Source organism: Dermacentor albipictus, chromosome 7, assembly GCF_038994185.2.
Source record: "Dermacentor albipictus isolate Rhodes 1998 colony chromosome 7, USDA_Dalb.pri_finalv2, whole genome shotgun sequence".
NCBI lineage: Eukaryota > Metazoa > Arthropoda > Arachnida > Ixodida > Ixodidae > Dermacentor > Dermacentor albipictus.
This window is the reverse complement of record NC_091827.1, coordinates 69,123,980-69,151,070: the sequence shown is the minus strand read 5'-3', so window position 1 is coordinate 69,151,070 and position 27,091 is coordinate 69,123,980. Positions and strand designations below refer to the sequence as shown.

General features: G+C 44.7%; 3 protein-coding genes across 11 annotated transcripts in view; 1 reads left to right on the top strand and 2 right to left on the bottom strand.

Moving 5' to 3' along the window:
- Positions 1–198: 198 nt before the first annotated feature.
- LOC139048016 (uncharacterized) lies at positions 199–3,067 on the top strand. Its single transcript, XM_070522353.1, has 3 exons — positions 199–706; positions 1,378–1,484; positions 1,858–3,067. The coding sequence occupies exons 1-3, from the start codon at positions 378–380 to the stop codon at positions 2,976–2,978; spliced, it is 1,557 nt and encodes a 518-aa protein (XP_070378454.1). The 5' UTR covers positions 199–377; the 3' UTR covers positions 2,979–3,067.
- On the bottom strand, positions 1,486–5,563 carry LOC139048015 (uncharacterized). Of its 2 annotated transcripts, XM_070522351.1 has the most exons (3): positions 5,192–5,563; positions 4,855–4,968; positions 1,486–4,386 (listed from the first exon to the last, which is right to left on the bottom strand). In XM_070522351.1, exons 1-3 carry the CDS (start codon positions 5,391–5,393, stop codon positions 3,065–3,067), a joined length of 1,638 nt encoding a protein of 545 aa, XP_070378452.1. In that variant the 5' UTR covers positions 5,394–5,563; the 3' UTR covers positions 1,486–3,064. The 2 variants fall into 2 exon arrangements, with proteins under 2 accessions (XP_070378452.1, XP_070378453.1); XM_070522352.1 differs by lacking the exon at positions 4,855–4,968.
- Positions 5,564–13,419: 7,856 nt separating this feature from the next.
- Positions 13,420–27,091, bottom strand: part of Spred (Sprouty-related protein with EVH-1 domain) — a 213,667-nt gene continuing 199,995 nt past the window's right edge. For all 8 annotated transcript variants that reach the window (XM_070522349.1, XM_070522348.1, XM_070522350.1 and 5 more), the window contains one exon: positions 13,420–24,460. In XM_070522349.1, the coding sequence (XP_070378450.1) occupies positions 23,637–24,460 (824 nt within the window). In that variant the 3' untranslated portion in view covers positions 13,420–23,636. The remainder of the gene's footprint in view (positions 24,461–27,091) is intronic.

Here is a 27,091-nt window from a genome sequence, read left to right as displayed (position 1 = left end):
ACTTTCAGTGACCTGCTGTCCGACTTGTTTGAAGAGATGCTTGGAAGTAACTTGCGATCATGGTGTTGCAGTCCTCACACGCGGCGCATATTGTTATCTGATCACACTCGGTAATCGATGAGGCAGCCAGCCCGAAGCAGGGTTGCTTCCTGTTTAGAAGCCTTTGTGAAAATTGACCTTTTTCACGATGGGAGAGCGCCTCTAGCGGCGAGAGCCGAAAGCAAATACGGTGGCTCTCGGTTGACGCGGCGGCATGACACTCTTTGTTGCTTTGCGTTGTGCTGTGACTGCTGCTGTTTAAAGTTTACACAGTACGCTTGCATCGTCACCGCTGATTTTCGCAACCGCCTGTCGACTCTTGCGAAGCTTTCTTCGACATGTTTTCTATTGAAGACTTCAAGAAACTTCACGACTCCGGCGGTCAGTGGAGCTGCGATTTGGAGTTGGTGCCGCCAGTGACTGACAACATGATCGACAGCCATTTCGGCGAGTCGCACCGGCAGTTGCATAAAGGCTGGATGTTCAAAGAGGAAAGGTACATTCGCCGGATCGAGTATTTGATGTGCGGACAACCAACAGGGACCGAACTTGTGTTGCGCAGCATATGTTTGTGCTCGATGAAAGCTGGCCACTACAAGCAAGTCGTAGCGCTTGCTAAAGGCGGAGCAGGGGCCGTCGTCCAAGCATACTGCGATTGCGTTGCTGGGTAAGTACATTTTTTAGAGACGTGAAATGCTGTGCACGAATTTGCTGTCCGCCCTTATGATATAACACTGAACGACGATGTAGAAAACGGTGTCCTAACAACGGTGCGTTCGCGAGGTGGCAGCGCTTTCACCGTCTCTACGTGCAGGCACCGCTACGGCTCGCTGTCGGGAAACATTCATTTTTCGTTTACAAAGTGAGTCGAGCCACAGGCTGTGGGCGATGCGTGCCGTAAAAGCATTCACATGTCACTGGTTCGGGCCTATATGACCTTGCGAAGAGTAGTTCGCGGCGAATAGTTCTGGCGATTATTTGATGTTCTACCGTATTTACACACACACAAAAAAAACAACCCGACCGTGCATAAACCGTTTAAGCTATCTATATCATGCACGGATAACAGCGCCTTCGAGAACCTTGCCCGTGCAGCTAGAAAAGAAAAAGAATGAAAATCAATGTACGCTCGCACTTCAATGTAGTGCAGCGAGTCCGCGTTTCTTAAATATATATTTAAAGTATTAAGTATGTACGACCGACTCGCCCAACAACGTGCTCTCTTAAATATATATTCTGTAACGAACATTAGCTTTCTCTTTCCGTTTGTTTTGCCCACTCACAGGAGCATTTAACAGGCATCTAAATGTGAATACTTTTTTCTTCTGATTTTCCTAGTCAAAGCCAAAGGTGCCAGCATATAGCTGCATTGCTGTTTGCCATACGAAGTATCCAGAGGCCGTCTTGTACGAGTGTCCCGTGCAGATGGATGGCACCAACACAAGGTAAGGTGAATGTTTTTATTCAGAACACAGTTCAAGTTAATCAGGTAAAATGCAGCGAACAGAATAAGGAGGGACGTATGTGGTAGAACACAAGACGATGTGACAAATGACTTCAAAAGGAGCTTTGGTCTGGTATCTACACTCTTCCTTGTAATGGTACCTTAATGTAGAATGTAAGCATGCTGATAGAGAAACACTGTATTTGAAAAGAGGTGAGCTAGCATGCTGATCGGATTCACAGGAGTTTGCAGTGTCCATCATTAGTGCAAAATAACCGCATGTGTAATCAAATGTCAAAATAGATCTTGGCCAGTAAGCTTTATAAAACATGTGTATGAACTGTATACAAGTCCCCGCATTTTGTTATTTTCAGGACAAAACCATTTGCTGACCAAACCCTTGGTGGACATCACCTTTAAGAAACATGTGATTAACAAGACGGTGCCCGTTAAGGCTAAGCGACAACTTCCTCCTCATTTGAGAACAGCTGGGCAGGCTGGGCTGTTGAAGTTCAGGAGTGCGATTGCAACACATGCACCTGAGCTGGTGTGGAACCGTTACACAGAGAGGCCAGCACCAGTGAAAAATGCGAGCCCCATCAACGACACAGAGGACATGAATTCGCAGAAGTGCCTCACATTGATCGATGAATATTTCAAGGAGCAGGTGTCGCTCACAGCTACCGAGAGGGCAGATATCTGTGCAAAGACTGTAGGCCAGGATAAGAACCCTCTATGGTTCGCAGAAAGAACCGGGAAGCTAACTGCTTCAAAGTTCCGCAGAATACTGCACTGCCTGAAGCCAGAAGGGCTTGTTAAAGAAATACTTTATCCTCGCAAAGAAATAATGAAGAGTGGTGACCCCAGGCTCTACGGAATACAAAATGAAGCAAAAGCAGTTCAAAAATATCTAGAATTCATGCAGCTATATGACAAAAATATAGATGTCCTGGAAACAGGATTGCATATTCATGAATTGCATTCTTTCATCGCCGCATCGCCCGATCGCCTTGTGAGAGATGGCAGTGAGGATGGCCTTCTAGAAGTGAAGTGCCCCGCTTCGAAAGCTGGCCAAAGAGTTGTCGACGCCTGCGCTGACAAAGGTTTTTACTTGGCAGTAACTAATGGTGAGGTCACCCTGAAGAAAGACCATTATTATTACTACCAAGTACAAGGACAGATGGGAGTCGCGAAGAAGCCATGGTGCGACTTTGTAGTCTTCACAGACCATGCTGACCTGCAAGACTGCATATCAGTGGAACGTATATATTTTGACGCAGAAATTTGGAAAGACATACTTCAGGGCCTGGTGTACTTCTATAAGGCTGCTATTATTCCAGAACTCATGACACGACGTATCCGACGCCTTGGATTTCTTTACACTACAGGTGCAGGCTACGTGTCCTTCAAGAAGTATGCTGTGGGGTTTTATCTAGTTGACCATTGTGATGAGGACCATCTGAAGATGACTATCAGAAGGCTGACACGCACATAGTGCGTTCCTTTGCATCATAAAACTTTAGTGCATGATGACACCTTTTAGGTGCTCCGAATAAATATACCGCATGCTTTCGTGTTCTATTACATGGTGTCTGTCTCCACTTCCTTCCCATTATTTATTAGTGGTCGCCTAAAGTTTGAGAGAAATGCACATGTTGTGAAAATTGCATCTGCTATGTCTAACATGTTTATAGGTAAGGGTCTGTCCAATAAATGGAACTCCTTGATTCTTCTTATGACCCTTTCAATGTGCACCCGTGCACTTGCAACATGCTTTGTGGCTTCAACATCCTTGGCACTCATCTGCGCTTCTCCAGGAATACGAAATGGAGGCATATGAAGGACAACACCACGTGGCAGAAGGTCATCTACCTTGAATCCCTTGTCAACCATGATGCCATCTCCTGATTCGAATAGATCAAGTACTCCAGACTGTTGCACAATAGCTCTGTCACTGGTACTTCCCCCATATAATGGCGACACAAAGCTAACATAGCAGTCAGGTGTTGCACCTACAACACATTTCATTGTGTTTGCGAACTTGTAGTGGGAGAAAGTTCGTCTTTGGGCAGTTAAGCTTGAGGGCTTTTGTATACGAATTTCTGTTGTGTCAAGTATTATACGTGTGTTTGGGTACCGTCTAAAATGAAGTGGCATGTGCTGTTGTACTTCAGGAAGTGTGGGGAAGCTGGTTATTTCAGTGAGAACCTTCTGCAATATAAGTACCCATTCTGAAAATATACGACTGAATGAGGGCATTGAAATTAAAAAATTGCGAGCAATCTCTCGTGTGGCCATACCTGTCCTTAAGCGAACCAGTACTGCATACATCTGCTCGGCAGCAGTGAGTGACCTGCTCTTTATGTCTATTGCAAACCGAGGGTTATTGTTCAAAACTAAATTTAGTATATCGTAAAACACTTGCACAGAAGGCAATCCTGTGTAATACAACATATGCTCAGTACCTTGCATGTTATCGAGGCACAGTGTTGTAGCCTTCAGCTCGTAGTAATGTGCTTTCCACTGTATTGTCTGTTCCTCAGCAGCTTTTAGCTGTACTTCTAGCTTTTGCACCTTCTTTCTTTCTGCACTTAATTGGCTTTCAAGCAGCATAATACGCTCTAGAGAGAAATTATCCGTCTGGCAGCTCTTTTCGTGTTCAGCTGGTACACTACGCAATACTGCACCATCTTCACAGGTCGTAGAGCCTAATGACATTGCACTTGCTGCTCTGCTTAATGGTGTTCCTTGACCAAGAGGTGGAGTAGATGCCCCGGCAACTGGTTGACAATCCTGTGGTGTCCTATTTTGGCCTGCTGCTATACTCGGTGGAGTCCTCTGTCCAACAGCTGATGTGGTTGCACCGCTGCTGGCTTGGCCACTTGCATTTGCCAGTCTTGAAGCTGATAAATAACATTAAAATATATTTCGCGACAGTGTAACAATGTGCTATTTAAGACTAATAAGATAGGCGCAACATCAAATATAAAAACTCTGTACTACTCATAAATAAGTGACCACTTAATCTCCCTTTGCTAGATAAAGACTCATTAAAAATTGGTTGGTGTTTGGAGAAGGGAGCATCTTGCCGCCGATACCGTAACTGACTCGCGCAAGACGAAAGCGCGAGTTATATTGCGGCAGAAAGAGCAATCAACATTCGCTATTCAAGAAGCTTCACTCGCAAGTACTGCACGATGCTGCTTAGCATCGGCAATCGCACGACAGCCGGCGTATTCAGCATTACACGGGCGATTTCATGATAATGAAAAATAATATCAAGTGCCGAATACAAAATGAAGAAAGATTACTGCAAGGTCGTAAATGCTGACAGTTGACGAATCTCAAACAGCGTCACACACAGCCTATACCTTGCCGTTTCTTCACTCTGTCAAAGCGAGCGATTGACACAGGGCATCTCATTGGCGTGTGCTTGAAAACCGATGGTACGTAGTCCGGGTGGGGCATAAAGCGGGAGGGCGCTCCTGAAATAAAATGTGACGGTTAAACAGCTTGAGTGTTTCTGTTATTAACGCGAGTACGACACAGGACACACTGCGCTAACACAACCGAAACTGCGTACTAAACAAATGCACGATCGCCGACCTGCCACGGTCCCGCTCGGAAAGGGCTCGAAGTTACACTTATGCGCTCAACAGACACGCTGTTCATCAAGTAATAAGGAATATCAAGTCACTGTTTCTTTACCTGTTACGAAGTGATTGCTGCAGACGCGGGAGTTCGCTGTCGGTTCCCACGGCGATCCGTCGGCGTTGACGCGATGTATTGCTTGCACCCATTTCTTTCGTCTCGTTGCCTGAAGTGTCGCGGCAGGAAATCTAAAAAATCGCACATTTGGAGGCTTTCCGCTGGCATTACTGCAGCCTACGGCAGCACATCGCTGTGGCATCGCAAAAAAAAAAAAGCTATGATCCTGCCTGCCAAGGAGCAGCGCGGCCAACACGGAGAGCCCGTACGTACGTTCTTTGCCGGATGTCACCAAAAATGTTTCGGGCGCTCGCCGCTAGTGTCGCTGTCAGAGCACTTCCGGTGCGCATGCGCACAAGGCACCCATGAAAAAGGCCCATTATACGGACTCTTAAAATCCCTAGATTTCACAAAAAGACGCTAGATCCCTAAAGCAAAGAAAAAATCTCTAGATCTAGGGATAAATCCCTAGGGTTGGCATCACTGATAGAATGTTTGAAAGAAGTGCGGCCATTGACGTCGCTACAGTGTTGACTGCAGGGCTGAGGTTAAAGCGCCGGGCCCCGTCACTGTAGTGTATATGTTAAAGTACCGGGCCCCGTCACTGTAGTGTATATGTTAAAGTGCCGGGCACCGTCACTGTAGTCACTACCTTCCGGCTTCAAGAACGTAACGTCAGGGCCTCTCCCTTTTTGTTTCTTTCCTCCATGGCTGGTCGTTTCGCAACCCAATTCCAAGTTTTGACAATAACCTAGCGCCACCTTTGTGAAACTTGTTATACAACGGAGTGTTTGTTTCTTGTTAAGCTCGCCAGGTGAGGCCACCATACCGGAGATTTTGTGAAGTGAGTTTAAACGACAAAGGCCTGTTTCGTTCTGAGATCAAGATTTGAACACGAATAAAATATTGGATCGTGCCACATAATCTACACTGGTCCGGCGATGTCCTCTGAGCTATCGTTAATAAAATGGATTGTTATTAAAATAATAAGACACGAGCTCTCCATGCTGTACAATCTATTTGGCGAAAGTCTGCCTGATTTCTGCAAGGTGACTGTTCGGATAGTTGCGGTTCAAGTTCAGGGTATATCACGGTGTAAGAATAGGCGAATGAAATTTCACGGAATGTGCGAAGTAGTGGCATTTTTAGTTACGGCAATAACGCTCTGCTAATTAGTGTACGTCACAGCTGCGCAGGCAATCTGTTGCGCAGAGCCGAAGATCCCATATCCCTCCTCTATCTTTTCTCGCGCTAAATCGCTAGGCTTTTCTCTCGGCGCTCTCACTTCACATGACGGAGATGGTGCATGAGTAAAAGGCAATGTGATATCTGCGTAATCAACTCCAGCATACTGGTTCTTTCTGCGACGCTCTGATTTTGAAAATATGAGGTTGAGACAATAAAAGAGATAATTTCTGCAGAAGAAGCTTCATAGCAGCGATGGACATGAGAATTTGCGAGATTATATCGCCAATACAAATAATAAATAAGAAAATGCCACTAATTAGCTTCCTAACTAGGCGGGAGGGGGCAGCAAGTTGAAATTGCAGAAATAGAGTGCGTTTTCCGAAAATGCAAATTCGCAAGGTACCATGATCTGCTACATGTTCCAGTTAACATACTTTTTCGTATATTAATCAAGAGTTCGATGGCACATCTTTGTGAATCGTTTCAGGCCCCATCTTAGACCATATCTACCGACCAATGTGAAGAAAAAAAAATTCCGGCTTCCCCAAGCTTTGTTGTTAGTAGGGATCTGTACAGAAACTACATGGATGCGTGCCTTAAGTTTGTAGTTTGTAGGGATCATATAGATTCCGGGAAAATCGTTTAGCTTTCTTTTTTTTTTGAGATATGACAGATTTCGTAAGCAAGTTTTGTTCTCTAGATATCTATACAGATCCACGTAACGTCAAGCTCGGGCATCAAACAGCAAGGTACTGTCATCTGTGTTATCGTACAGACTTCCCTACTTTTACTTCTTGCCGTATTTGTAAATATCTATGGTCTTCTTATCGCAATGCATTCTTCTCCGAGTCCAGCCACTTTTAGGCGGCAGAGCCTATCTCGCTGTTTTCGTGGGTTGATCCCATTCATGGCGCTGTCTACAATTATCCGCCACAGGGGCGACAAGATTTATTTATTTATTTCAGAATACTGCAGGCCAACAGTTATGGCCCATGCAGGAGGGGCTATACAAGGCATGTAAATACACTGGAACATCAAAAAATAAAAAGAAAGAACGGCAGTTTAACAGATTGCCGCTAACAGACAAGCAGAAAAATATGTATACACATGTACATATTCATATATATATATGCTTTCGCACATATGCAGCTCTCATTCACTCAAACAAATGCTCTTCTAGAGCTTTAACAAAATTAGCGGACTGGAAGATGGCCCCTGGAAGACAGTTCCAGTCGGAAACGGTCCTCGGAAAAAAACTGTGTTTGAATGTTTCAGTTCTTGCAAAAATTGGTTCCAGTAAATGACTTCCTGTGTGGTGTGTTCGTCTAGACGATAACTGTTTAAGTTCTGTGGGATGCGAAATGTTTAGTTTATGTGCTAAAAGGTTATGCAAAAACAACAAACGGGACATTTTCCTACGTACTTGAAGTAGTTGGATGTTATTTGTTTTCATTAGTGTCGTAGGTGAATCAAGCCTTCTGTATTTGTTATAAGTAAACCTAATCGCTTTCCTTTGCACCATCTCAAGCTGGTAAATGTCCTTCTTTATGAACGGGTCCCATAAGACCGACGCGTACTCTAATTTTGATCTGATGAATGTTATGTATGCAAGACGTTTAAGCTTACTTGGAGCGCCTCTAAGCTTCCGCCTCAGAAAGCACAGCTTGGAAAATGATGAGGAACAAATGTCTGAAATATGCTCAGACCAAGTTAAATCGTTTGTTATTGTAACCCCTAAGTATTTATGATGTGTGACCTCCATAATAGAATGATTTAGAAGGCTGTAAGAGAAAGGAGAAACCTGTTTTTTGCGCGAAATTCGCAAGAGGACAGTTTTATCTAGGTTAAGTTGCATATTCCATTTAAGGCACCATTGATGAACAGCTAATAGTGAATTTTGTAAGAGGTAATGATCATTACGCTCGTTTATGCTCTTGAAGAGAATGCAGTCATCTGCAAAAAGCTTGACAGAGACATTTTCGGAAATAGCAGCCGGCAAATCATTAATATAAATTAAGAATAGCAGTGGGCCTAAAACGCTTCCTTGGGGTACACCTGACGTAACTGGAAGCACTTCAGATTTACAACCGTTAACCTCCACGTACTGTGTCCTGTGTTTTAAATAAGCATTAATCCAATTAACAAGGTAAGTAGGGACGCCAATACTTTCCAGTTTATAAATAAGTTTACTGTGGGGAACTGTGTCAAATGCCTTGCGGAAATCTAAAATAAGTACATCAATCTGCCCCGATTTATCAAGCACAACAGAAAAATCATGAATTGTTGTAACTAACTGTGTCACAGTGGACATTTCTTTCCGAAAGCCATGTTGTGCAGGTGATAAAATGTTATTTTCAGCAAGATAAGAGTTAAGATAACCCGATACTATGTGTTCAAGCAGCTTGCAACAAGAGGAAGTGATTGAGATTGGCCGATAATTAGAAATGGTTAGCTTGTCCCCTTTTTTTAGAATTGGCACAACGCGGGCCATCCTCCAGTCCTCCGGTACATCTCCCGATAGTAACGAGACTTGAAAGATCCTCGTTAAGAAAACAGATACCTGTGCTGCAAAACGCTTCAAAAAGGCATTTGGAAGCCCATCGGGACCCGCGGATTTTTTATCTGCGAGTTTACGCAGCATACACACAACACCGTCCACAGAGATAGTTGGTACGTCACCAGGATCTTCAACTGGAATTCTTGCTGTGGTGCACAGGGGCCAGATACGTGCACAGGGGCCAAGCGAGCGGAGTCGCTCAGGTCTACCATGTTGTTCCAGAGGTATGCGGTAAAGCCACTCCTTGCGCGCGCAGGAGCCAAAGAACTCGGGGGCGCAAGCGAATAGACGCTGTTTTATGTTTTAATGCGTTTAGCGTTGTAGCATAGTTTGGGCACTTTGAATCTATCTATCTATCTATCTATCTATCTATCTATCTATCTATCTATCTATCTATCTATCTATCTATCTATCTATCTATCTATCTATCTATCTAGCTATCTAGCTAGCTAGCTAGCTAGCTAGCTAGCAAGCTGAGTGAGGAGCGCGACGACGTTAAGTACTGTGGCGGCGCTGCGATCGAAGTGAGTTGTGCCGCATCAAGGTCGCACCGTCGGAAGCCGCTAGCAATTCTGCTCGGAAGGGTCATTCGTACTACTTGAGCGCTGGTATATGCGTTCAGATGGCTCAAACAGTGTTTATAAGTGCATATGACATGTATTAATTTATGCCTTAGGTATAGATGCTGTTCTTTCTCTTCTTTGTTTCATTTTTTTAATGGCGTTCGGTGATCGTGCGCGTATTGCGGCCGCAGTGTCGGCTTTCATTCTACTATGTTATTGTACGGTTCCCTTTGGAGAACAAATATTTTTCTTAATCTTCAGGCAGCATGTATCTCCCGCGAGTATTTTTGCGCAATTAGTTTTCCATCAATACGTCTTGCGAAATGCAGACAGAAAAACATATGTAAACTCCCTGCTTGCCGCTTCAAACAAATAAAACATATCTACCCCATCCGGCGCCCTGTACTCAGATTTACGGGAAGTATCGGGAAGTGTTCTTATAGAAAAAGAAAAAAAAATCTGGAGTGCAACATTCCATTCATGTTTCCGTCTTCCTCGCGTAACAGAATACGGTGTAATTGGTACGGGTTCTTTAATTTCAGTCAGACTTCGGGCGCCGAAAACAGCTTTAGGTAGCCATTATATGTGCTATTGTTTGGCCCTTAAGCCGTAAGAAATTTTTGGTCCAGCCCATGCTTAACAAAAAAAGAAATAAAAGCTCAGTGCCCTTCCACTCTGTGAAGAAAGATGACCAGCGAAGCTGTCTATGTGGGCCCCTTAATGGCGAACTGTATCTTCGCCGCGGCTCGGCCCGATATTGCACTAATCTTGGGATCGGCCCACGAATGAAAAACTGTTCGTCTACACGCGAATGCGATCCGCCAGATCCTAGGCGCAGACAGCTTCGCTGCAAAATGCGGCACGGTCGCCTAATTGTTGGTTACATAGTGGTTAAGGGGTTGCGCTGCTGAACTCCAGCTCCCGAGTTCAAACCAGGTCGCGGAATTCGATGAGACCGAAATGAACAAAACACTCGTGTACTTCTGTTTAGGTGAACGTTAAAGAACCCCAGGTGGTGAGAACTGAACAGGGTTCCTCATAATCATATCGCCAGACGCAAAACGCCAGAATTTATTTAATAAAAGAAAGAAGGTAGCTGCGTCCTTCAGCTTTCTTTTCTTCTAGGGGCGTAAACAAAAGAAATTATTCTCGAGTCCGATTTCTGAAAAGAACATCTTACGTTTATCTGACAGTTCATATGTAAACGTAATATCGTTCCCAACTGTACGTCCGCTCAACTAAGCAGCTTCTGTATTATAAACGGCTGCTTTCAGTTATCCAGTGCACTATCATAAGGACAGTAATGTGGCTCGTGTCATTGCCAACCAAGCTGCTTTGCCCGTTGCCATTTCATGCTTACATCAACTCTCAATTACGGGAAAGCCAGCAATTTTTTTTTCTTTACAACGGCCGGGTATACCTTTGTTTTTCGCTTTTGTGTTTGCAGCATCGGGACGACGCTTTTCAAGAGGGGACATTGACACATACACTAATCTATGTTTCTCTGGTTAAACGTTATACACCAGAACACCGAAAAAAATTGAGTGGCGCCATTGGATGGATGGGTGTACGTATGTAGTTATGAGCGTTCCCTTTGGAACGCGGTGGTGGGTTGCGCCACCAAGTTCTTGCTATTATACTGCCTAATGTCCTGCCTAGGTTAAACCATAAAAAAAAAAAAACGCTATATGGACTCCCACAACCAAATTTTCTGATCCCCCATTGCGAACTGTGTTTTTGTACGTCTCCGTTTTTTGTCGTTTACTTACCGTTATTCCACCAATCCTCCAATCGCCTCTTACTAATACCCATTGCTGATTACTTTACCTCCGTTATCGAAGCATGGTGGCGCCACCTGCTGCTCCAACGGCTCCGAGCTGCAAAGCGAGGCGACCGCACGTAGACGCAGTGCTTGCGCTTTGAGATTTCTTTGAAGAACTCACGAAGGACGTGATGGTGAATTTTAGCTAGCGAATTTAGTTAGTGAACTTCAGCTTCTCGGCAAGATTGTGCTGCAAATCGGAATGGCTGTGGCAAGCGCAACGTCCGCAGGCGGAGCGGATCGTTCGGATAAGTCCGTGTTACGTTCGCATGCGGAAACATTGGTTCTGCGGCTATTCCACTTTGATTTGCACGTCTGACAATACGTCATGAACTAGTAAAAGCCTTGCAATATGCGCATTTACCTCCGCGTTGTAGTGCCTGGAAAAATGTCGCGGCCCGCACCTTGAAAACAGGAGGCATGTCGTAGGTTCGAGTAAGCGTAGCGCACGTACGCGGCTGCCCAGACGTGTCCATTTTTTGTCTCGGGACGGCGGAAGAATGAATTAACATTTGTTCAGCCGTGTCGGATCTACTGTGCAATTTATGCATACCTTTTTTTTTAAAAAACATCGCCGCTATTGCCCTCTGGCCAGTAACGACAAGCAACACAAACCAGCTTTTACACTTAAAGGTTTCGAGTAGTTGCTGAAAGGTATTGTGAAATTTCGTGGTCACTAACGCCAGTGGACGGAATTCAATCTGTTACGCATGAGTTCGATTGTCATGAGCGTCAGAACTTTGTATGTAGCAGTGCGAACATTTTCGCGGCATTTACTTGTGAATCAGATGCGGAGTTCAACGGCGAGAGCCGCTGTACGAAGCCCACCTCAGGCCTTTGTGTAATCGAGGCCAGTAGACAGACACATACACATAGAGAGACACGCACAGATATATACATCCAGAGACAAGAGGACATGCACGGCTGAATATGCCACAGCGGCACAGCTCTCGACGTATGTACATCGTGTTCGTCGCAAACGGTGCTCTGCAACCTGCTTCGTTTTCGCTGGTTACTTGCACATCCATACATGACGAAGTGACGCCCCGATGATGTTCGGTACTTGGATGTTGCGGGCACAGACATACTTAACGATTGAACACCTCGTAACACGCAGGCGCTACATGCACGCGAACGCGTCTTGGCAGCTCACGGGAGATGGCGGCCGGTCGCTGGGTTCTGGAGTATGCGCTCAGCCAATCCGGTTCGAGACTATCGTGTTCTGGTCTATAGCCCTGCGCAAGACCCACCTTTCTGTATCTGAAGTTTCTGGAATGTTATCGCTGGTCGCATCTTGGTAATCTTTCTATACGCGCCACGCGAGTTGTGTAGTACTTTCTGGAAGGCACGCGGACACCAGCGATTACGCTGGAATCTTCCACGAGTCATGTATAAAAGCCGACACGCTTGACCCGCAGTTCAGATTTTCTACGATCACCGACTTTGCTCGCCGCCATCGTTATGCTGGAGTGTTACTTGTTTTGCTGGGTAGTTCACCCATACACAGTTAAATTTGTAACTCAGTTTTGACACTGCGTTGTTATTCACAGTCACTACAACGTGACAACATAGTGTCTACGTTATAGCAATCATAAAGATTTGTTGTAGAAGCCTCTACAATAATAAAATTTTATTACAGAAATCTCGATGTGAGGTACTAATTCTCTGCTTGCTTGCGAAGTTTAGATGTTCGCCTTGTAAAGCAAAGGCGACTATTACTTGCATGATGATACCGCAAGTCACTCTCTTCCGCATGGAAAGTTCAAGTTTTTTTTCACTCATGATATGTACTACGAAGCTTGTTGACCCTGGAGCTTGCATACCTTCTAGAGATGTGTGATGCGTCCAATTTCTGGAATATTGTAGCTACAAGAGAATATAAGTTATGTCATGAAATACTGTGTCACCGGAATGCATATTTAACACAGAATACATGAATCAAGACTGTCATTTCTGTGCTTAAAAAGGAAGTGCTTTTTGCTTGCAATGCTTATGTTAGATTGAACAACAATATGATGGGTCTTGCAGACAAACAGTTTTTTCCTGCTTATAAGGTCCTTGTAATGATGAAAGGAATTGACACAAAACAAGACAGAGCTCATTTTTTGAGAAATCATAACCGTTTATTGCCCGGTCCCACAGGCTGGCTCATTATGTACAGTAATGCTCACCAACAATGGAGTCAATAATAATAATAATATTAATTAATAGGTTTGCATCTTATAAATTCTTTGGCTCTAACAGCTCATAAATAACATGGTGTAAAAAAAAAGGCTGGTGAAAGGAATAAAGAAATTAATGCAAGGTTACCGTCATTTCGCCATGTTCTGTGTTCGTCCAGTGGCAACCCTCAATAGCTGAAATGCTTTGCCCCGTGTCGTTGCTGGCATTTCTGGCAAGCCATGACACTATCAGCCATCACTTATTTTTCATCGTAGTATCTTCACATAATTCTTTTGCTTTGCACAATGTTCTATGTACAAGTGAGTGAGCAACGACGATGAGACTGCAGGCGATATTCACCAAAGAGCTAATAGAGGCAGCGCATGCACTACTATGCACACTGGTTTACCACACGTGCAGGAGGTCAGACACTGTCCTTTTTACTGCAACTGAAGTGAAAGACTTACACTAGAAAGCACAAGCAAAGCAAGCACTGGATCTAAAGAAAATGCAATATAGCAACACGTCTACACTTATGACCTGTCGCGCAACTTGAGTGCTAGCGTGATGTGACGGCTGCCACAATGTAAACCTACATGGTAGTTATGAGCAGAGTTGTCAGGTTGGCCACCTTGTGCCAAAATGGGTAGCTTTGGAGCTTGTTAATTATGAAAATTTTGGCTCCTCTATTGTTTAGCTATTTTTGAAATCAATATCTGTAATTGCAGCAATGCAATACTTCACACTAGAATAGCACGCACTTAAATACATTACAAAGTTCAATCTTTCATGGTTAAAATCAAATATCTGGCCATCACTTAAACATGTAGAGCATTCCTGCATTGGACAAATTGGAGCGAGAGTTCTTTTGGCAACTTTATTTGCTCTTAAACTGTGTTTGTAATCTGAGGCCTAGACTGACTGACTGGCTTTTTGCTGCTTTTGAAAATGTCACTGCGTTCAGAGTTCTGGGACGTGGCAACTCTGCCCATGAAAAAGCAGCCAATTCACCAAAGTCAAGCATATTTGGTGTGACAGCTTTTTCTCTTCAACCTCCTTCAAGTGATCTTGACAAAGCTTTGATTCAAGGCGCATGAGTTACCAGGGGGGATGACAAGGCGGCAGTCACTTCACGCACCCACCCACACCCATTGAATCTGCAAGAACGGCACTGACAACAATAAATGAGAGAGGACACAGGACCACTTTCATTTTCTGTTGACAATAAGGGCACAGTCAACATTCAACAAGTCACCAAAACAAGACAGAACAAGGCAACACCTGCACACGACAAAGAGCAGATTTATAGCGTTTCAACTGTGTTGAGCTTAGATGCATCGCCACCAGTCAACCAGTCAAAAGCCCGATGCTACGCACATCCACACAAATGTGAAAAATCTAAAATATGCAGGTTGCAAAGGGCCGTTTTGGTGTAATAAGTCACAGCTTTGCAACGCACATCATGCCCTACATGGTAAATGTTGACGAAAGACTTCTACAATCTGACAATCTTACAAAAATTACAAGTGCACGGGAGTGCTGCAAGCAGAATTAAGAGAGGGAAGGAAGGCGTGGGACATGGTAACTGCTGGTTAACTCCTGACGGCAGTGTTGTTGACTAAGATTGCGAACCACAGTGAAACAGCGCCTCGGTCATGCTGTGTAAGGTTTGTTCAGTATTTTTGCGTGCCAGTTATGTACAGTGTTCCTTTCTTGTAAGAGTCAAGGCTGTTCTGTACCCAAACACTAAAGAACCCGTGAAGTGTGTAGTGCGTCACATAGTATAAATGTCTAGTAGGTCTTAAAAACTTCATGAAGTGAGCTTATGAAAAGCACTGTGGTGCTTCTCATCAAGCTTGTGTAACCTGTGCTTCCCACAAGACTTTTGTTAACAGTGCAACTTCTACTACTATCGCAGCACTTGTGACATCCAGACAACACAGAAGTTATGCCCGCTTCTCATGCGCATTTGAGAACAGGCACAGATACGCGTTGTGAGCTATGGCCAGCCTTCGTGTGCTTACTAAGGATCGGCTAGATGAAAGAACATGTGCTCATGAAAAAGTTTAAGATGCTTGCTTTTCATGACATGGCCGTACATGACAGTTTGGTGCGATGTTGAAATGTCTAGTTGCCAAGTGAGATAACCCAGCTTTCTGGTTTGAACAGAAGTTACTGGAGAGAAACCCATTAATGCTGTTGAAGAGCAGCCTAGCTGGATACAGAGAAAGCACTGATTACTAGAGTAAAAGCACTATAATAGGGCTTGTGTAGGATGAAAAACAAAAAGGAAAGATTCAGAGGACAGGAAACTAGGCAATGCAAACTCCAGGTGAAAGCAGTTGACACTTCAATGCCCAAGACCACTTACTTTTCAATATATGCACAAACTTTTTTTCTGCTATAGCAGAAGTCTATATAGTAAAGGAGTGTGCAAATATTTGAAATTCCCAACAGAAATGTATACTTCCAATTCAGATCCTAGTGTCAGTTTAGGACTTGATCAATGATTTTTTTTTTTCGAGCATGCAATTAAGGTTAAATAGGTAGCTTGCAACAATCAATGGAGCCTGGCTAGCTCATGCATGCAGCCTGCCAGCTGCTTTTAAGTGTCCTGTTGTAAACCAAAGAACTGTGGCAAGCTCATTTTTTATAATTTGCAAGCAACTCTGCCAAATTAATTTCAGATTGTCCATGTTTCTTTCCTTTTGTTACTTCCAAATGGTTAGGAAAATTCAGTAATCGATTTGATACTTGAAGCTTGATTTTTTTTTACAATATCTATACCGAATTGTTACCATTACAAAATACACCAGCCACAAAGCATTTTCAAATTTCGATGAGGATGACACTGCATAACATCCATATTTGCGAAGAAAATTTTTCAATGCAACATTAGCCTTTTTTCTCAATACAGTGCTAACTGTTTGCTACAATGCCTTGCAATATTGACTCCCCACCTCACATCTCAAAGATAGCAACAATGGTGGCCAATGTTCAGCTGCTTCAATTTCTGTGTTTTATGAGAACATATCCTTTCCATGATTGAGGGGAGCTTAAAAAGGTGCCTCAAGCAATGGCCAGTGTCATTAACCTGCCATTCAAACTAGAGAACGGTAATCTGACTCACAATTAACCGTGTGCAGAGATGCCGGTCATATTTTTCGTGGCAAAGAACAGTTAAAGGTATGTTTTGTGAAAAATTAATGTTTTTGTTCTGTCATAAACATTTACAAAACAATTCTTTCTTTGAAAACTGTTGGGCGGGTAGTAATAGGCTGACATGTTTCAAGACAAGTGACATAAGCTGATGATTTTCAGTCAATAAACTTCCTTTTCTTTAGTTTGGTAATGATGCTACAAACATGTATTAAAGGAAATACACTTGGCTGCTAGTGCCTAGGCTTATAATTCAAGCACTCTAGCTTGACAAACAAGCTGTCACCATGCCATTAACAACTCTAGCTCAATGTCAAGCATATAGGTGGCTTTGGCAAAGATATGACAATGAAAGCATGATCTGATAAGTGCAGCTTGATGGAAAGGCTATTCTAGGCAATGGAGATGACTGCACATGTATGACAAAGACATGCTCACATATATGCTCTTGTGTATCAAATGGAACTGCTCAATAATGTGTAACACGACGCACACAACGATACACACACACTGACCATTATTCACAGTTGCCGAGAAACTGAAACGGCCAGTGGCTTGTGTGGAGAAGATTAGTATTGTGAAAATTTCCCCTCGCAGAGTTCAGAACATGCTAAAGAGAGTATGTTGCACTTACATATAGGAGCGACTTCAGCTGAAGAAAAAAAAAAGAATGAAGAAAAAAAAGCACTGAGCTCATGTCAAGAAACAATGGTTGAAGCTTTACAGCTCACTGGAAAGACAAGAAGTGGGAGAATGTGGCGACTGCCTGTTTGAGCAATGCACAAGGTTCAGTGCGTGTCTTGCATCCACCAGCAGTAACCGTACTCAAACCAATGGGAAGACAAAATAAACACAAAGGAGACCAGTAATGAGCAGTAATCATTTTCAGCTTGGCTCCATAGGAGCTGCTTTTATACAGTGCGAAGCAAAGCTTTTATACTTTGCATCATCCACCGCTGATCTACAGTTGGGCTTAATTGCACATTGCGCTACAGTGCATGGAGGGAGGTCCAACCGGAGGTGAGAACCAACGACACATCAAAATACCTGGCATGAAAATTAAGGGAAAGACACGAAGCCCTATACCGATTTCTTCACTCAATAGTGAATGCAAAAATCATCTCATTAGGAAACCACAACTTTGATTTAGATTGAAGCTGTTACACACAAAACAAAATGCCAAATTAAATTAGAGTAAAAGAATATTTATACCCTGGTATATTGAAGAAGAAACAATAAATTTTGCTTTCGAATGGCAGCATTACAACTTTGCCGCTCTACAAATAAAATGCATGCCTAAATGCACAGCACAGCAGTATTTCACTGATAACTTATTAACAGAATTTGCTCATATGACCAAATCGTTTCCCCTGAACTGGGTGAATGTCATGTGCTTTGTAAAGCTGCCTACAGTCCCTAAACATACCTATAACTAGGCCCTAAAGTAAGCTAAGCCTTTCCATACTGATAAATTTTGATTGAAAAAGTTTGACCCAAAGTAAGCTTTCTCTTAAACCGTCTTTCGAATGTCCACAAGATTCTTATGTAGGAGCACATGTCCTAGCCATGGGTCGTAAATCGTCATGTGCAGTGCCAAATATAAAATGTTTTGCAAGTTTAAAGACAGTTACAAAGGCAATGTCAAAAACAGCATTGCCAAAAATAATACTTCGAGCTTATGTGTGAAGCAGCTCCTGTTAGGACAGCTGGACCCACCGAGAATGCCACACAATGGAGCCATATGCCTAATGTGTCCAGGGTGCCATGACTGCTACCAGATTTGCCAAGTCATGGGAAACAAAAATTGGGCAAATAAGGAGGGGATGGTCTAACAATCTTGAGTAAGAGGTGACTTCCTGTAGTGCTTAAATTATTCGAAAAAGTAAAGCAGAACTGGAACATAATGCAAACCTGTAAGTTACACTTACTGCAGCAAAGCATGGGGACTCATGGAGGTGAAAGAAGCTGTGAAAACATCTAATATACGTGGACAAGTATCTGTGCGCAATATAACTCGTACTAGGCGTACTACTACTAGGTGTACTAGGTGTTCTTGGCATTCGTCACTTTGTGCTTTGTTCATTTTATGGCTAGTTAAGAACAGATGTGTTTGTATCTGCACAACAAAGTCACCGTGCTAGCCACAAAGCTGTCTTTTTCATGCACCATAATAACAAGAACACAAAAAATTCATACAAAATCCACTACAATGTTAAGCCCAATAGGACAGAAAACCAGCGCAGAATGTCAAAATGAGAACCAGTAAACAGAACAAGACAGACCAGCTCTGAGATGGCAGAAATAATGGCAACAGACGTTCTTGTGAAAAAACTGCCTAGAAAACGTGACTGATTATGCACTGCAGTAATGTGTTTGCGACTATAATGTGCACCGAAAAGTCATGAATATGCTCAATGAAACACTCGTACAACTCAGCGGTAGATACACATTTGTCATGTCAATACACATGCGTTTGACACTGCGCATTTATCAGCACTGCCGAAGATACATTGTAGCAGTTAACTGCGCATTTCGTTAAGTGACCTAATGTGAGCACAACATTATTGTTCACACTCGAGTGTCGCAGAGAAGAATCATTGCAGGCAATGTAAAGGTTGCTAGGACCGGCAGCATATCCATTAAAGCAGCTGAATTTCTGTTAAGTCACTAGGTGGGTTAGAGTATCATAGCTCCAGTGCACATGAAAAATATTGTGGCAAGCGAGTGGCAAGCTGCTATTTATCTTCAGTAATTGAAAGCGCAAAGAGAATTAGGAGAATGTCAACCTATAGACTTGATGCATCACAAAGCTTCATGGTACTCAAAGGTGCTCGCATGGTAGCATGTGGAATGACTCTTAATGCAAATGGTCAACAGCAAGAGGATTTGTTCGTTTTACTAGGTACAGCATCAACTTTGCCTACACTCGCCCAAACACCTAATATGCTTTAGGGTTGCAGCCTGTTTTGTTATTTAAGGACAGCATACAATTTGGAACAACAGCACACACTCTCTGCAACGTAAAAAACAATTTCAATTGTTTAAGTGCTGCGCGGTTTGGTGGTGTCAGAATAACAAGGCCCATGTCAAATCATGAAAGGCAATGAGTGCAAGAGAATCGAGAAAATGGGCAGAACAGATAAGTTTGAAAGAGGAATCAGTATTACCACAAGCAGAACAGTTACGCACACACATGTACACGCATGCAGTTGCAGTGTCTTGGTGGCAAAATTCTGTGCTACCCTCACATACCAGGGCTCTGGCGCCTGCACCAAAGCAGCGTGGCAAGAGGGAAGCGCTGTCAGAATTTGCTTGAAATGGCAATCCTTCTTGCTGCTCAAGCACTGCGTTTGGCCTCATGTGCTAATGTTTTTGTGGCAAGGTGACAATTAGGCTTACAGCGTGTTCTGTTTCTCGCTTGCTGTCTGTGTCTATCTGTGCACATAAAAAACATGTTAAGACATTCACATATTAAGCCTAGTTTGCCAAGTTATTCATAGATATTCAGGTCAGGTTTAGTCTGAGGAGCTCCACACTACACTAGGCCAAGCACTTAGAATCACTTCGACGTTTTTAAACTTTTCTGCTAAAGGAATCTGAAATCAGCTGAGAGATGTGCAAATACATGGTAAAGGCACTCTCAAAATAAGTGACAAGGTGTTGCAAAAACTAGCAACACACAGAAATTACAGCACACAAAGGAAAGCCAGTGTTGCCCACCAATCTCTCCTTGCTGTCTGGATTGTGTTTAGAATGTCTATGTTTCGAACCCCTTATCTAAGTTTGTCCACTTGTATACCGAAAAAATAAATGCTGCTGCAGCATGTCATGTTTTTGCCCTGAAATGCTTACATCCATATGATGGATGGTTCATTGATAGCAGTTTCATTTCTTAAAATAATTTTAATAATCTTTCTGTGTAACCAAGCTAGGTACATGCAGGCATTACAGAATCATGCCCAAAACCAAATGGCTCTCAAAATATGCCAAGCTTCAATGTTACAAAGATGCACCTTCATGTCAAGCTTATGCGACTCATACACTTTAAACCTAAACTGCCCAGGAGTCTGTCTTGTTCAGATAATTTCATGCAGAATGCAAAAGTCTATTACATTAAAACAGCGAGTCAAAATAAGCATTAAATAATGCCATATTGCATTCCTATTAAAACTGCATCAACTTTATATCTAGCATATTTATTTAGCTTCTGTCAGGTGAGCCTCAATAATGAGTAGAGAAACTCAGTTTAAACTCTTTTTACTATATTCTTTTCACTTGAAAAGCTGATTTGTGAAGCACCTAAGTTGTTATATAATTTGAGACTACACCTTTCCCATGAACAAGTATTAACAAGTGGTTCAGTGTGTGAAGTCGAATGCACGAACTATTGGAAGGAGAGCATGTGCTGCAGAAATCAAGGTAGTGCACATAAGCATTAAACTAGTTTATTAATAGACAAATTCCCAGCAGCCTAAAGAAAGAGGGAATTGCTAATGTACGCTGGCTCTAGACAAACTCAGACTAGTACTGACGAGAGTGGTGACTGCCCAAAAATATCTGAATCAGGCACCTTAGAAAATGTCTATGATGTTTGTATGCTTGTCATATAACAAAAGCATGACCTCTGAACATGGCTGCAATGCCTCTATTTTCAAAACACAAGAACTGTTACGCAAAGAAAAGTGAAAGGTAGCCCAGACAGTGCTCTTTTTCTCAAGAATCATGGCCATCCATAAAGGTTATAAAGCGAGGTATGTCGTTAACCATGTACAATTGAAACTTAATTTAGCGAAGTGATAACTCCGCTCGAATTCCTTTAAATAGGGAAGTTCGTAAAATCGAGAAAGGGATTCTTGGGCCCTTCGAACTCTAAAATTGTCACAAAACGACATGGAAAGGCTCCGCCACATTGTATTTGCCGCTAATTCAGCCACCTGTCGCATAAACCATGAAATAACAAAAGCAACCACCGCTGCGCCTACCGAGGCAGCGTTGAGTACACTGTTCCGTGCATGGGCACGGTGTGCTCACTTGTAAAAATAAAGCTAGAGATGTGGCCATGGTGCTTAGACGTTTTAACACAATAGCTTTAGAGCACACGCTTGAAGAACCCATCTGTGTCAAAATGAGATAGAAGGCACCGTTTTTTTACTAATTTATTTCAGAAAAACTTGGTTAAATCAAGTTTGGCCAGGTTTGTTTTGTTAATTCAGGTTGATTATAACAATTAACCCTATGAGTACTTGCCAAGGAATGTAAATTTCTTCGTTAGATTGGAAAGTTTGTAAAATCGGGTTTCGTTAGGTCGAGTTTTAACTGTACCGCAACCTAGTCTACTGAGTTTATTTAAGTTCTTTCTCATAAACTTTAAAAGATTGCTCTCCCTTCAAATAATTACACAAAGAAGAATGCCTCTGCGAGCACTAAAAGTTCTACCATTATGTAGTACTGCGTGGGGAAATTTTCTTTTAACATGTGCACAGAATCAAAAAGTAACAGTATTAGAAAACTGCTTCAATGAATTAGACAGTGAAAAAGAAAAGTACATCCACCAATCATTCTTCCAAATACTAACACAACACATCAATCAGATTAGGGGTGTGCGAATAGCAATTTTTGAGACTGAATGGAATACAAATTGAATAGTTTTTGAATAATGAACAGCCGCTATCACAAATGATCCAAAATGATTTTCACATCCTAGTATTCTTAAAGCTAGCAAGTTTTTGTCATTACATAGTACGTTATGAAGCATTGTTTATTAAAAGCATGAATGGAGCATTAGGAGTGAACCAGTAGTTTCTTCACATGTACAGGACTCTTCAGAGAGAGTGAATGATCGCTATGTATATAGCCTATGTTGTATGGCTACCTAAATGACATAGCCGGGGCACCCCCAGCTGAGACACCGCCAGTCAGTCAGCACTTCAGCAGCAGATGAAATGGACAGGTCCACGAGGTGGACACTTACAGCTGACATTTTGAAATATTGGAAATGTAGTAAAAAAAAACACTCGCAATTTTGAAAAGTGACTATTCGATTCATTACTTGAATGTTTAAAATATTGGCACCCCCTATTAAGATGGTATCACAAGTGCAGCATAAGCTTTTCAACTTAACTTAATGAGCGTTAGCAGCAGTGGCTTAGCCTGAAATTTTGGGGGGGGGGGGGGGCATGCACGTGTCTGGGGATGGGCAAGGTGAGGATGGGGAAACGCTGGATAAGCCACATACTAACATAGAAATTTCGGGGCAGGGGCTTGTTTCCAGTGTGCCTTGGCTGTGCCTACTGGATAGCAGTGCCCCCTACTTTATAATGACATAAGTGGCTCAGACCTGCGACATTTTGTCAACACAAGGATGAAAGCCTTTGTGCTAAATGTTTCTATTTTGGGGTCTGCAAGCAACTGAAAGAATGATTCAAAGTGCCAAGCCTGTAGTGCCGTGTCAGGAAAGCTCCTTCAATGTGAACTAGAATACTTGTGTGTGGCGTCCTCCTTGAAGAGGTAAAGAAGTGTTGATGCTAAGTGGTGGCACTAGCACTGCAACCTAGTGCCTTGCTAAATACATTCCACTCTCACCATGCAACCAAACAAGTGCTCCATCCCTAGCTCAAAGAAGCTGACTTGTACCCTCCTGCCACAATGTCAATAGGTGGGCTAAGGGTAGGCTAAAGGGTGGGCTGTTGGAAACATTGCTGTTTATATTACTGTATTGTAGCAAACTAGCACAGAAAAGAAGGCAAGAACAACATGACAGAATGGGTCTGCTTTTTTGTGCTGGCCTGCTACAATGAATTACCAACTCGCCGAAATACACACTGCCTTGGGTCTACACCTCGCCCACACGGTATGGGCAACCTCCTCTCCCCAATCCAAGTGTTCACTGCAAGCCAGTGCTGCGCGATGACATCCCCTCCAGTTCTTCGAGGACACAAACGGGCGCCTGACACAGCACACAACCACACCGCGATGTCCCGCAGCCTGAGCTTCTCAGGCCTGGTGCCGACCCCCGCACAATCCACACCCGACGGCCGCCCGGTGGCAGGCCCTGAGGGGCAGGTAGCACCAGAGGCAGGGCACCAACAACGACAGCAGCGTCAGCCCCGCCCAGCGGCGGCGGCAGTCCCTCGGAGAACCCGCGCACGAGCAGGGCCGCTGGCTGAAGTCGCCCTCGGCGTCGGCCATGCAGTGATACAGCATGCAGTGGGCGCACGAGATGCACGAGGCAGTGTTGATGCACGTGAGCACGCTGTCCGGCGCATACTCGCACGCGCCGCGCACGTTGCTGTCCTCCGAGAACTCCTCGAGGCAGTGGCGACACTGACGGCGCTTCTGGCCTCCACGCGCCTTGCTGGGCAGTGGCGGGGCTGCGGAACCTTTCTTGCCGGGCGGCGGCACGGCGGGCGTCTGGCCGGTGACCGGAGCGCCACCGGAGCCCGGTGGAACCGCCGCGCCGCTGCCGGCGTCTCGGACGACGCCGCTCTTGAGCGTCTCGACCAGCGGGTAGGAGTAGTCGTGCTTGGCGAACTGCACGTACGAGTAGGGCTCCGGCGGCTGCTGCTGCACGGGGTTGCCGGCGTCGTCCAGCAGCAGGCCGCCCTTCTGGTGGTTGTTGGAAGGCGGCGGCCCCCCGTCGTTGCGGCGCACGTAGTTGATGCGGTGCAGGTGGTGGTTCGCCGAGTACGGCGACAAGCCGCTGCCGGCCGAAGAGGAGCCCGATGAAGAGCGCGAGTCGACGGGCAGCTCGAGCGTCATGAAGACCTCGTCGTCGCCGATGTCTGAGTCGGGAAACGTGCCGCACAGGTCGCCCACGCCTGCGCAAAGGGGGAACAAAAAATGCGAGGGCGCGTGTCATCTAAATGATGGGCACAATTAAGTCTCACGCGATCATCAGCACAACTCCTGCGTACCAACGAGGAACGTTGTATGCTGGTGCTCACAACTCGGAGAAGCAGATGCGCGCCTGTAAACACGGAGCTATTAGCATGGAAAGACGGTGGGAATTCGCTCGCAACCACGAAAACCGACATGATTACGCATCGCGTAGCAAACCATTCTTTTTTGCTCTTCAGCGTAGACTTTTCTAACGAGAACTGCCTGAGTACCAACATGTTGCTCCTCGACTATTGATCGTGGGCAAACGACGGAAAGCATCGGGAAAGCCGGAGCGTCTGCCGCCTGCACTTGCTTGCAACAGTTCAAAAAACGCGTGTTCTACGCCCCATGAAATTGGGCATAAGAATCAATGACTCATTACACTTTTCTGAAACTGGAGAAATAAATATGGCCAACGACTGATCCGTTGGACAGTATACAAGAACAAAACGTCCCATTTTTTAAAAAGATATTTATGCCATGGAAGGAAACTCACGAGTGGGGTAAATGAGCTGGTTAGGCCAGCATGGCGTAAAGCAAGAAATGCAGAAACAAACGGCGAGCGATAGCGGGTTGTACGGGGCTGCACGGTGGGAGGAGGGAGCCACGAAGCTTGAGCGTGGCACCTCCTCGGAGAACTACAGGAGGGCCACCTACGATCGATGTTAGCAAGGGCTCGACACGAGCGCGGCCGCAGCCCCTCGGTGGCGCCACTGCCACGGAGGGTGTGCTGCTTTCGAGCCGTAACCCCCCGTATCCCTGCGTCCGTCGGCGTTTGGCCTCCCTTCGTTTGTACATCGCCGATTTCCATTATTTCCAGATAAACCTGTTTCTCTCCTCTAGCCCTACCTTACAAAACCTTCTTTTAATATGACGCTGCGAATCTATGCGCTAGCGACGCATCGGTAACGAAGATCTACGTCGATTCAAAGTCGCACAAGACGCCTTTATAGCGAAGTGTTTGAGGCCTCCGAAATAATTCGTTATACAGGTAACTTCGTTGTAAATGTCGCGCACCGCACAGCTCACAGCAGAACCGGGACGTGATTATTCCTTCGTTTTACGCACCATTTGGTTATAGAGGCGCTCGACTGCATGTCGTTGTCCGCGCATCGCTGAACATACAACTCTGCTACCGCTTCTCTCCGATCTTAGCCAGAGAGAGAGAGAAACAGCGGACGCTGTGGGTCACAAAGAGTAATGGCACCCAAGATGGCCTGGTCGCTTTAGGCGCTGTTAAATATTTTGCGTAGTCGAATACAGAATTTTGTGCAGCTCGTCTGAGCCGCTGCGATTTTCCCTGCACAACGCGCGTCGACATTATGATAGCCAGTTGAGCCAGCCAGACATTAAGTCGACGAACGTTGAAGAGTGCGTCTACGGTGAAGCGAGGCTCTGTTTTGAGTGAGCTATGATCATATTCAACTCGTACTAGTGCAAGCTTGACTCCTGGAAGTTAAACGATGACCAGGGTTTCAAAGAGTGCCACGAATGACCCTCAGGAGGACGCAGACTTCGGCGCGTTCTTGCGAGTTTCGTGGCTCTATAGCAGCAAATCCTGTCGACTGCGCCAAATTTGTCCCCCATCCAAAAGTGACTAGGCCATCATGGCGGCTGTCAGTACAAAAACAAAAAAAAAGAATATCCACTTTTTTATATTTAGGAGATACTTCCTTGCGTCTTCTTCGGCTAGATTATAATACTAGTTTCACTATATGTGCCTTCGCTGTCATTCAAGCCTAGCAGGCGAAAACGAATGTGTGAACGAACCCAGAAACAAGAAAGAGAAGCATTACCGCATTACGCCATACACAGTCTCGTAAACAACGCGGCGCCAGCCGCGTGCTCCGCGCAGGCGCGACCGACCACGTGGGCAGTACGTCAAGTACGCCCGCTCAACGCACCTCTCCCCTAGTCACACCTTTTCCGGAGTAGGAGAGGGTGGGTGCGGGTGATCCGAAGGCGACAACAAAAGCCGAACCGGCGTGGAACGATCCGCCGCCGTTCCTGCGTGCGCTCGTTATACTTTGAACCGCAACGCTCGCTTCACGCACGCTCACGCTCACATAGTATAAATACTACGCACCCACGCAGCTCTTTCCGCCATTCGTTTCCCAATTTCCGGTAGTCGCGTCCCCGCGTATTGTTTGTTACCTTACGCACGCGCGGACGCCGTGAAAGAGTCAACTAGCAAAGAATTAACAGAGATAGAGAAAATTAGAGATGGAGCGAATAGGTTCAAACATTCTTGCGCCACATCTCTTGTAACGCTTGCTCGCCGTCTCGGGACACTGAGAAGGGGGGAAAGCGTACAAACGACGATGACAGCGAATGCGTGTGAGGAAAGCTCAATGACAGGCAAAAAAGAAGTGATAAAGGAAGGAGCTCCAAACAACCGCACCCCCCCCCCCCCCCCCGAACGCAGAAATCGGGCAGAGGAGACGTAGATAGACGCTCTCTTCCCCCAGCTACCTCCTCGCGCCCGCTCGTCGCGTTCTTCGCTGGCCGGCTTCATTCACGAACCGAGGCCCACCGACTTATTTTTACCCCCCGAGCGCCCCGGCGGTCGC